General features: G+C 43.5%; 1 protein-coding gene across 1 annotated transcript in view; it reads left to right on the top strand.

Annotated features, from left to right (window-relative positions):
• LOC122559204 (protein ATP6V1FNB) overlaps positions 1–3,207 on the top strand; it is a 6,247-nt gene extending 3,040 nt beyond the window's left edge. Inside the window, exon 2 of the mRNA XM_043708583.1 lies at positions 2,812–3,207. Within this exon, the coding sequence (XP_043564518.1) occupies positions 2,812–2,939 (128 nt within the window). The 3' untranslated portion in view covers positions 2,940–3,207. The remainder of the gene's footprint in view (positions 1–2,811) is intronic.
• Positions 3,208–12,431: the final 9,224 nt, after the last annotated feature.

The following is a 12,431-nucleotide window of genomic DNA, read 5'->3' on the forward strand; positions in this document are numbered from 1 at the left end:
AGACGGAGTTGGGGGTGGGGAGTGTTGCACAGGGGCGGGGGCGCGGTGTGTGACGGGGTTGGGGGCAGGAGGTGTTGCACAGGGCGGGGGGGTGGTGTCAGACCGAGTTGGGGGCAGGGTCTCGCGCGCGGTGTGCTGCCTTACTGCCTGAACGGTGAGCAGACTTGAAAAATTTGAGTCACAGAGAGAAGGCATTTAATCGATTAACCAAATACTCGATTATCCGAACGAAATAGTGCCCGCCCATCACATTCGGATAATCGAGCTTCCACTGTATATCGTACAGTTTTTTCCACTTACTGAGCTTTAGCAGGATGGATTTAATTTGTAGCATCGCAATGGTCCCTCAAATTGGTCAAGGGTAGTTGGTTGGCAACATTAACAAACTGCCAACCCTGTACCTCACACTAGGTCTTGCACTTTTGTTTGATGGGTTTTAGGGATTAGCCCCTCTAGGGCCTCAGTGTAAATACCCAGATTTGGGATTGCTTTGAAGTTATGCAGTGTTTGTGCGGGCACACACCTTCTGATTGCTGAGCCTCACCCTGCCCCACTTAGAGTCATGGAGTCATAGAGATGTACAGCACGGAAACAGACCCTTCAGTCCAACCCACCCATGCCAACCAGATATCCTGATCTAATCTGATCCCATTTACCAGCACTTGGCCCATATCCCTTTAAACCCTTCCTATTCATATACACATCCAGATGCCTTTTAAATGTTACAATTATACCAGCCTCCACCACTTCGTCTGGCAGCTCATTCTATACATGCACCGCACTCTGTGTGAAAAAGTTGCCCCCTAGGTCCCTTTTATATTTCTCACCCTAAATCTATGCCCTCTAGTTCTGGACTCCCCCACCCTAGGGAAAAGACTTTGTCTATTTGTCCTTGCCCCACATGATTTTATAAACCTCGATAAGGTTGCCCCTCAGCCTCCGACGCTCCAGGGAAAACAGCCCCAGCCTGTGCAGCCTCTCCCTATAGCTCAAATCCTCTAACCCTGGCAACATCCTTGTAAATCTTTTCTGAACCCTTTCAAGTTTCACAACATCTTTCCAATAGGAAGGAGACCAGAATTGCACACAATATTCCAATAGAGGCCTAACCAATGTCCTGTACAGTCGCAACATCACCTCCCAACACCTATACTCAATTCTCTGACCAATAAACGAAAGCATACCAAACGCCGCCTTCACTATCCTATCTACCTGCGACTCCACTTTCAAGGAGCTATGAACCTGCACTCCAAGGTCTCTTTGTTCAGCAACACTCCCTAGGTCCTTATCATTATGTGTTTAAGTCCTGCTCAGATTTACTTTGCCAAAATGCAGCACCTCGTAAAAATCTAAATTAAACTCCATCTCAGCCCATTAGCCCATCTGATCAAGATCCCATTGTAATCTGAGGTAACCTTCTTTGCTGTCCACTACACCTCCAATTCTGGTGTCATCTGCAAACTTACTAACCATATGTTCATATCCAAATCATTTATATAAATGACAAAAAGTAGTGGACCCAGCACCAATCCTTGTGGCACTCCATTAGTCACAGGCCTCCATTAGTCACAGGCCTCCAGTCTGAAAAACAACCCTCCACCCTCTGTCTTCTACATTGGAGCCAGTTCTGTATCCAAATGGCTAGTTCTCTCTGTATTCTGTGAGATCTAACTTTGCTCACCAGTCTCCCATGGGGAACCTTGTCGAATGCTTTACTGAAGTCCGTATAGATCATGTCCACTGCTTTACCCTCATCAATCCTCATTGTTACTTCTTCAAAAAACTCAAACAAGTTTGTGAGACACGATTTCCCATGCACAAAGCCATGTTGACTATCGCTAAGCAGTCCTTGCCTTCCTAAATATGTGTAAATCCTGTCCCTCCGGCTTCCCTCCAAAAACTTGCCCACCACTGACATCAGGCTCACTGGTCAATAGTTCCCTGGCTTGTCCTTACCACCTTTCTTAAATAATCATACCATTTTAGCTAACTTTCAGTCTTCTGGCACCTCACCTGTGACTATTGATGATACAAATATCTCAGCAGGAGGCCCAGCAATCACTTCCCTAGCTTCCTACAGAGTCCTAGGGTACACCTGATTGGGGATTTATCCACCTTTATGCGTTTCAAGGCATTCAGCACTATTTCCTCTGTAATGTTGACATTTTTCACACTTCTTGGACATACAGGGCACATCTTACTCCATGGAACTTCTAGGAAGACAGATAATACCGTGCTAATACAAAAAGAATGCACAGATCCATAACACATCTTTCCACAAATAAAAGCAAAATACTATGGATTCTGGAGATCTGGAATAAAACTAAAAAGTGCTGAAGCAGCTTAGCAGGTCTGGCAGCATTTGTGAAGAAAGAAACAGAGTTAACATTCTGAGTCCAACATCACTTTATTGAAACTTTTAAAAAAGAGCTTTGGACTCAAAACGCCAACTCATAGTTCTCCCTGCACAGTACTGCCAAACATACAGTGATTTCCCAGCACTTTCTGCTTTTATCACATTTAGTTTCTCCTTTGGCTTAGCAATTGTTTTTTCTAAGTTAAAGGGAACTATATAAATGTAAGTTATTTTGTTTGCTGTGCTATTTCTCAATGGGTCTATTTCACACCTAGCTAGTAGCTGCCTATAAATGAGCAGCTCCATTCTACTTTTGTAAAAACCCAACCCAATTAGTTGACTAATTTGCAGCTGACAAAGTTTGTTAAAGTTTACCATTGATTAATATTCTAAAACATACAGTTGAATTTTCAAAAAATGTTTAAACTTGTTTATTTTCAAACTTGTTTGACCAGGTGATGTCATCGAGGAACTCCAGTTACCAGTTCATGGTCGATTGAGGACTGTAGATAATACTTTCTATTCAAGAAATGGTGTCTTCTACAAGCCATCTGCAACAGATGCTCTTGCTAAGCTAAACTGAGAACAGGGAAAATATTCCCGCAATAATATTTCCAGTAACACCCTGTTTTCTCTCTCTCTAAATTATCTCTGAAATAATTCCCGAGAGCTTTTGATCACTGAAATTTTCTGAAATGTTTCTGATTTACCATCGATTGGTTAAATGATTGATTACCAAACTGCAGCATTTGTTAGTTTTTTTTAATGTCTGTCAGTCATGTTGTTCATGTGCTTCAAATGTTGCAGTATTGTGAGGCGATATAGTATACTAATGTTTACAGTCTGAGCTGAATATTTAGTTTAAGGAGAATTTCAAAATATGTATGATATGTGAATTGCAACTCTTAAAGATAAAAATTGGCCAGCTTTTGAATCACAAGCAGCAATTATAAAGCAATTTTACCTAAGAAAGAATAAAGTGCAGATTGAACAGCTACTCAGTCCATCAGCACTCATCAGCTGTTTATTAATTTTGCTCGTTACTTGATTTGTTGGAGAAATGCCTTGTAAATTGACAAATTGTGTACATTATGAGGTTTTAGTTTGAAAGCTGTCCACAAAGATGGAGTTAGTGGTTGCATTGGATGTTGGGAAGCAACTGAAACAAACTGTTCTTAGGCAAAACGAGTCAAAGATTTTTAACCTACTAAGCAGTGGTTAGCACTGCTGCCTCACAGCGCCAAGGACCCTGGTTCAAAGCCCACCTCAGACCACTGTCTGTGTGGAGTTTGCACATTCTCCCCGTGTCTGTGTGCGTTTCCTCCAGGTGCTCCGGTTTCCTCCCACATTCCAAAAGATGTGCAGGTCAGGTGAATTGGCCATGCAAAATTGCCCATAATGTTAGGTGCATTAGTCAGGGGTAAATGTAGGGAAAATGAGTGTGGGTGGGTTACTGTTTGGGGGGTCAGTGTGGACTTGTTGGGCTGAAGGGCCTGTTTCCACACTGTAGGGAATCTAATCTAAATTTATAAAGCTTCTAAGCTGAAAACCAAACGTTCATGTGTACAAATAGGACATTCTTTTCTCATGTTGGGAGTCTTTTAACACACAATTGCTTAATGTGTCATGTAGACCTGTGTGGAAAATTGAGGGGCTTCACCAAAACAATTGATTGGCTCCAAGATGGATATAAAACTATCAAATACCCTTAAGTTTGGGTAACTTGATTAATTGGCAAAGTGGCTGAGTTTGATATGTCTATGGTATTCAGACTTTGTCACCTCATTGGCCATACTCAGGATTCAGGAACATCTGCAGCAACCTCCGCATTCGTTGGAGATGATTGGCACCAATACGAATGAAACTTTGTGAAGCATTTGTCACTCAAATTGATCAAGGGAATGTTGGAAACATCTCTGTAAAGTTATTATAAAGGAGAGGGTTGGCTCACCTCCAACCAGATCTCTTTGCGGTATATAGTAATCATGATCTTTATCTTAACGTATGTCTGTTAGAAAATACACTTTATTGTCTGGAGGTGATCCCTAGCTCATAGCTGCAAGATGGTACTCATACAAACACAAAGTCTAGCAGGCCAGAAAATCAGAGAAATAAGTTAAATTGTGGCAAAACCATGTAGTTACAGTAAGACCTGTATGGCAATTAACTACACAAATGTTTGAGACCAGGAAAAGTAAGAGTGAAATCAGCAAGGGGATATCATTGAGTATGCAGAAGTGGTTGTTAACACAGAGGATCCACGAAGAAAAGACGACTCTTTTATCAAATGCACTTACCAACATAATACTGCAGACATTAGTATCTGTGTCCAAAAAAGGAGGGCGATTGAACTAATCAAACTGGTCATAGGATCAAATAAAATCTAGTAAGTATGTTAATCAATGTGAGACTTTGATCTATCCTGTACCTTGGCTATCTAATGCTGTTAACATGTCAGCTATAAAGGGTTTTAATCATAATTTTGTGTCATTAATTTAAGTTTCAAGCAATGATCTAATTTAAAGGTTAATATTAGCATCTAATTTGCTCTGAATTACAGTGATGAACTGAATTGCCTTTAATAACCCCTTTCATTTATGTTTACAAATAACTCTGTTCATTAATTATTTGCTACTGTAACTGCTAGGAAACTCTAATCAAATCCTTTATGTCCATTTATTGCTTGTATGCTTGACTTTTAGTTTTTAGTAGTAATATTTTACTCAGTGAATCATTGTTAGTGCATGATTTATCATCAGACAACTTTGATTCATCGAGAGAGAGTTAATTCATTTGTTTGGTAGTTGACAAATAGTAGTGAAATAGATAGTTCAGTTGTTTTATTGGTCTAGCAATCCAGATGTAAGGGCACAATGTTTAAAATGCGCCATATCAGCTGTTAGGATTTAAATTGAATGACAAAATATAGAATTGAAGCTATTTGGTAAAATCCTATCCAATTTGCTAATGCCCTTTAGGGAAGGAAAGTTGCCATCTTTACCTGCTCTGGCCTGGATGTGACAGAGTCATAACAATGTGGTCAACACGTAACTGTCCTCTGAAGTAGCCTGATAAGCTTCTCAGTTCAAGTGCATTAAGGGTGAGCTTCAACAACAAGCCCCATACTCTATCAAAGAATAGCTTTTTGAAAAACACAGACAATTTCAGTTAGTTAGTAAGATGATTCAGTGAATCATTTTGACATTTTTCCTGGGGAATGGCCCTTAAACTCCAGGCTGTTTCCTAATGAAGAGTTAAGATGAGTAGGTAAGGATTTATCTGTTTCCTTGTGTTTTTTGATATTGTGATATGGTCTCACTCCCTCTGCCAACTCCTCAATAGTTCTGATCTCCCCCATCATAATATCCAACGTGGTTTTTCATTTGGAGTTTCTCTTAGTGCTGAATCTTACCAGCCGTTGGCTATGTTTTATTTTCATAGAGTTTCATGGAGGCCTAATGAGTTTTCTCATGTGATTATCTGAAATTCACCTCATTAACTGGGTACCACATCTCTAATATGCCTCTCTCTCAGAGATAGATAGGTTCTTGATTGTTAAGGGGAATCAAAGGTGGGAGAATGTGGTTGAGAAACTATGATCAAATGGCAGAGCAGACTCAACCTGCCGAATGGCATAATTTCTGCTCCGATGTCTTATGACTTTGTGATCTCTTTTCTGATACTAGTCTCATTCTCCCACTTTCCACGGGTGGATTTTGTTACCACTACTGTGATATGTCTTCCACCATGCCATCTTGTAATGCCAGCAATGCACCCAGTCAAGCATTGGCAGTCTAGAATTGCCTTTCAACATCAACATAATCAACATAGTGGCACGGCAATCATAAACCAATACTTCTCAAAGGACAGAGGTGGCACGCCTGACACTTCCTTGCATTATGACAATATTTTTCAACCCCAATCATAGTTTAAGCACCAGGCTGCGTAATTCGTCTCTCCTTAACAACATGTCTGTACAGGACATTGGTTAGGCCACTGTTGCAATATTCCGTGTAATTCTGGTCTCCTTCCTATTGGAAAGATGTTGTGAAACTTGAAAGGGCTCAGAAAAGATTTACAAGGATGTTGCCAGGGTTTCAGGATTTGAGATATGGGGAGAGGCTGAACAGGCTGGGGCTGTTTTCCCTGGAGCTGAGGCTGAGGGGTGACCTTATAGAGGTTTACAAAATTATGAGGGGCATGGATAGAGTAAATAGACAAAGTCGTTTCCCTGGGGTCGGGCAGTCCAGAACTAGAGGGCATAGGTTTAGGATGAGAGAGGAAAGATATAAAAGAGACCTAAGGGGCAACTTTTTCACACAGAGGATGGTACGTATATGGAATGAGCTGCCAGAGGAAGTGGTGGAGGCTGGTACAATTGCAACATTTAAGAGACATTTGGATGGGTATATAAATCGGAAGGATTTGGAGAGATATGGGCTGGGTGCTGGCAGGTGAGACTAGATTGGGTTGGGATATCTGATTGGCATGGACGGGTTGGACCGAAGGGTCTGTTTTCGTGCTGTACATCTCTATGACTCTAAGACTGTGTGTCATCTTTTAACCTTGCTAAGTCACAGCTACTCTCTTCTCAGTGCCCACCATAACTGTGCATCTTACAGTTGTTCAATAAGGGACGATTACATGCAGGAAAACCTTAAAATGCTTTAAACTAGTCACTTGTTCACCAATGGCAAAAGTGAACAGAAATCACAAACAAAACTGCATTTGCCTTTTGGACCATAAATTGTATATCAGATATTTTTACGGATAATGAGTAATCATTGCACCCAGCTCTCAGTTACTGGAACCAGGTGTCAGTGAAGTCCTAGGAGCAAATTGCTGCAGATGCTGGAAAGAAAAAAATACTGGAGGTCACAGTGGGTCAGGCAGCATCCATGGACAGAGAGCAAGCTAACGCTTTGAGTCTAGATGACTGTTCATCAGAGCTGAAGTGAAGTGTGGAGGGGGCAGCATTTATGCTATAGTGTGGTGGGGGTGATTGGTGCTTGGAGTGCTAGGGGATAAAAGATATTGATAATTCAGATTATGTGATCGGTATGTGAGGATGGCAGAACAATTGTGTCTAACTGTCAGATTTGAAAGAATAGACTGTCCCTCGGGTTGGAAGGTGGTGATGGGGGTTGTGGGGGGGAGGGGGGAGGAGGGGGGATGTTGGAGAGAGGGTGCCACAGAATGTAACAAGCAAAGCTAAAAGAAATGGAAGGAATGTGTTCACAGTTTAATGGTGAATATTGAGGTATTGAACTCAATATTGAGCCCAGAAGCTGTAAAGCGCCTAGTTTGAAGATGAGATGTTGCTCCTCCAGTTTTCTCTTTGATTTACTGGAACATTGCAGCATGCCGAGGACAGACAAGTGGGTATGCGAACAGGATGCTATGTTAAAATAACTAGCTAAGGGAAGGTCAGGGTCATGATTGCGCACAGATCAGAGGTGTACTGCAAAGCGGTCACCCAGTCTGTGTTTGGTTTCTCCAATGTAGAATAGGCCACATTGGGTGCAGTGAATACAATACAAAAGATTTGGATGCCATGGGAGAGAGAGTAGTGTTGTTGGTCGAGGAATGGACTAGGCTGTCCCAGAGGGAACGATCCTTGCAAAATCCAGACAGGGGGAGTGAGGGGAAGATGTGTTTAGTGGTGGCATTCTGCTGGAGTTGTCTGAAATGGCAGAGAATTATCCTTTGAATGTGGAGGCTGCTGGGATGAAAAGTGAGTACAAGGAGAACCTGGTCATACTCTTGTGAGTGATGGGAAGGGGCAAGTGCAGAAACATGGGTGATAGATTGGATATGGTTGAGGGCCCTATCAACCACAGTGGATGGGAAACCACGGTTATGGAAGAAGGAAACCAAGTCAGCAGCTCTGTTTTGGAAAGTGGCATTGTCCAAACAGATGCAATGTAGGTGAAGAAACTGGGAGAATGGGATGGAATCCATGCAGGTCGTGGGGTGAGAAGAGTAGTGAAGGTCGCTATAGGAGTCAGTGGCTTTGTAGTGGGTGGTAATGGACAATTTATTCCCCAAGGTCAAGGAAATGGACAATAGCCTGTTTGACCTGAGGCACCCCAACTCTATGAGTTGTAGAGTCATAGAGATGTACAGCATGGAAATAGACCCTTCAGTCCAACTCATCCATGCCGACCAAATATCCTAATCTAATCTAGTCCCATTTGCCAGCACATGGCCCAAATCCCTATAAACCCTTCCTATTCATATACCTATCCAGATGCCTTTTAAATGTTGCAATTGTACCAATGTCCACCACTTCATCTGGCAGCTCATTCCATACATGCACCACCCTCTGGGTGAAAAAGCTGCCCCTTAGGTCCCTTTTACATCCTTCCCCTCTCACCCACATAGGTCACCCTAGTTCTGGCTCGCCCAGGAAGGAGACCGGAATTGCACACAATATTCCAAAAGTGGCCTAGCTAATGTTCTGGACAGCCCCAACACGACTTCCCAATTCTTATACTCAATACTCTGACCAATAAAGGAAAGCATTCCAAACGTCTTCTTCACTATCCTGTCTACCTGCGACTCTACTTTCAAGGAACGATGAACCTGCACTCAAAGGTCTCTTTCTTCAGCAACACTCCCAAGGACCTTACCATTAAGTGTATAAACCCTGTTCTGATTTGCTTTTCCAAAATGCAGCATCTCACATTTATCTAAATTAAACCCCATTGCTATCAGACAGAAGGTGTTGCTCCTGCTGTTCAACGTTCTCATCCTCCTTCTTGGAAGAACTGCTCCCACTCTCCCAGCTCTTCAGCAACCATCCCATTCCCTCTTTGTCTGGTTCATTTGTGCAGAGCAAAGTGTGCAAGAACTGTGTATGGTGTGAACTGAACACCCCCACCCATCCCAGGCTGGTCTAGGCTGCAGAACCTATTCTTTCCAGCAGCCTTTTCTGCTCAAAGAGTGGGCTGTATTGTATGTAGGTAAAACAATGACTGCAGATGCTGGACACCAGATTCTGGATTAGTGGTGCTGGAAGAGCACAGCAGTTCAGGCAGCATCCAAGGAGCAGCGAAATCGACGTTTCGGGTAAAAGCCCTTCACCAGGAATAAAGGCAGAGAGCCTGAAGCGTGGAGAGATAAGCTAGAGGAGGGTGGGGGTGGGGAGAAAGTAGCATAGGAGGCGCCCAGTCTCCCCAATGTAGAGGATACCGCATCGGGAGCAATGGATACAATAGATGATATTAGTAGATGTGCAGGTAAAACTTTGATGGATGTGGAAGGCTCCTTTATGGCCTTGGATAGAGGTGAGGGAGGAGGTGTGGGCGGAGGTTTTACAGGTCTGAGGGCGGAGGTGCAGGATGTGGACGAGATGCGTTGGAGGGCATCTTTAACCACGTGGGAAGGGAAATTGCAGTCTCTAAAGAAGGAGGCCATCTGATGTGTTCTGTGGTGGAACTGGTCCTCCAGGGAGCAGATACGGCAGAGGAGGAGGAATTGGGAATACGGGATGGCATTGTTGCAAGAGGTAGAGTGGGAAGAGGTGTAATCCAGGTAGCTTTGGGAGTCGGTGGGTTTGTAAAAAATGTCAGTGTCAAGTCGGTCGTCATTAATGGAGATGGAGAGGTCCAGGAAGGGGAGGGAGGTGTCAGAGATGGTCCAGGTAAATGTATGTAGGCTCTAACTGAGTCAAGGGATATTGTAAGGAAGCTGTGTCACAGTGGATAAGCCTTGTCTTTCCAGTAACAATCTTTGGAAAGCATCTGGCACAGCAGCAACATGAGAGTTCTCACATATGTAGTCAGCTGACAGATCTCAGGGTACTGGGAGCAAATTTCTAAACAGTGGAACCAATGATCCAGATCACCTGCACATTCATGAACTATGAGCCTTTCTGATCTAATCCTCCTAGTTTGATGTGTGTACAGTCCATTGTTCCCTGTCCCTTGGGCTGAAGCACACTGCCCGAGCTGCAGCGCTGACCTCTTCACCTGGAAATGAGATGACATAGTGTGATCTGGCACAAGCTGCATCTGTCACAGCTCCTCGGCATTCATCACATTTCCTCTTTGATTGGTTCACTTGTGCATTTGTAAGTGGATGATTGAGAGATCCCACATCGGTCCCAAGTGACTCCAGTCATCTAAAAGTTCAATTTGGCTGACATCTAAAGGGCCACTTGGATAGGGTGCCACCTACCCTTCAGGTCACATGTGCCACTCTCGCAGTTGGCCTAGTTCAGTGACAGTGTCCCAGCACATGCTCAGTTTGTGCCTTGTTTATCTAGTGGAAGTAGCATCGAGAATGATAGACTCTGCCCATTCGGTGGGTGCCTCCTGCACATCCTGCATGGCCCTAGAGCTGCAACTGCCTCATGTGACAACTGTTGGTTGCTGTAGGTCCTGAGCTTGCTGGTGTATCTGTTCCCTTTCCATTCCATAGAATCATAGAATCCCTATAGTGCAGAAGCAGGCCATTTAACCCATCGAATATGTATAGACCCTGGGAACAGCATCCCACCCAGACCTACCCTCTTGCATTTCCTATGGCTAATCCACCTTACCACCCTGGATACTATGGACAACTTAGCACGGCCTACAAGTGACAAGGGAGAAATGTGTGTTTTTTAATGACTCCATCAAATAATTGGGCCATGTACTTGATGGCAAGGGATTACACAAGGCACCCAAGAAGTTGGAGGCTATCATAAAGGCCCCTAGACCAGAGAATGTGTCTCAACTGAGATCATTCTTGGGACCTGTCAATCACTATAATGAGTTTGTCTCAGATCTGAAAACCATGCTACAACCTGTTCTTTGGTTGTTGGAGAAACGGTGGCCTTGGAATGGACCCCAGGTCATGTGGAGACTTACTGGAAGGTGAAACAAGCCTTAAAAAAGTTGGAAGTGTAAACACATTTCGACCCGAAGTTACCATTGCAGTCAGCTTGTAATGCCTCACCATGTGGGATTGGCGCTGTACTGTCACAAATCTTACCAAATGGAGAGGAAAGTCCATCACGTTTGTATTGAGGTCACGAATGAAGTCAGAGTAGAATTATTCCCAAGTCGAAAATGAAGGATTTTTTTGGTGTTAAGAAGTTCACCCATTTCTTTATGGCAGATACTTTGTGCTGCTGACCACAGGCCTGTGTGTGGGGATACTGTCAATGGCAGCAGCACAACTGCAGAGATGGTTACTGCCTCTGTCAACAATTACTGCTAGGCAGAGAAGCATGGCAATGTAGATGCCTTACCGAGGTTGCCACTACTCGAGGATTCCCGACTTTGACTGAGGAAGACAAGATTGAGGAGCATTGATAGGATAAATGGTCAAAGTCTTTTCCCTAGGGTGGGGGGTCCAGAACTAGAGGGCATAGGTTTAGGGTGAGAGGGGAAAGATATAAAAGAGACCTAAAGGGCAACTTTTTCACACAAAGGATGGTACGTGTATGGAATGAGCTGCCAGAGGAATTGCAACATTTGAAAGGCATTTGGTACAATTGCAACATTTGAAAGGCATTTAGATGGTAAATGAATAGGAAGGGTTTGGAGGGATATGGGCCAGGTGCTGGCAGGTGGGACTAGATTGTGTTGGGATATCTGATTGGCATGGATGGGTTGGACCAAAGGGTCTGTTTCCATGCTGTACATCTCTATGACTCTATACCAATGTCAGTGAGTCATGTGCAGAGTGCTACCAATAATGACCCTGTTTTAAGCTGAGTGGTATACTTAGTCCTGAGAGGAAGGACCAATATTAATAACTGGCCAGAAATATGGCCTTACTTATCCAGGGAGTGGGAGTTGCCCGTTTGGAAGGGTGTTTAATGTGGGGAATGAGAGTTGTTATTCCTCCCGTGTGAAGAGGACAGTTGCTGGAACAAGTGCTCCATGTGATGTGGATGAAGGAGCCCACCTCATTCAGACCTCTATAAGATTCCACCCACAGTACTCTGTATGAGGTTTATAAAGTTCATATAATGTAAAATGGGAAGCCCAAACCGCAGCGGCCAGAGCAGATTTGCCATTGCACCATTGTGTGTTCATCTTCGGTTCTAATACTGTATCTGCCTCTGATCCTGAGATTTATT

Source organism: Chiloscyllium plagiosum, chromosome 18, assembly GCF_004010195.1.
Source record: "Chiloscyllium plagiosum isolate BGI_BamShark_2017 chromosome 18, ASM401019v2, whole genome shotgun sequence".
In the NCBI taxonomy this organism is placed as follows: domain Eukaryota; kingdom Metazoa; phylum Chordata; class Chondrichthyes; order Orectolobiformes; family Hemiscylliidae; genus Chiloscyllium; species Chiloscyllium plagiosum.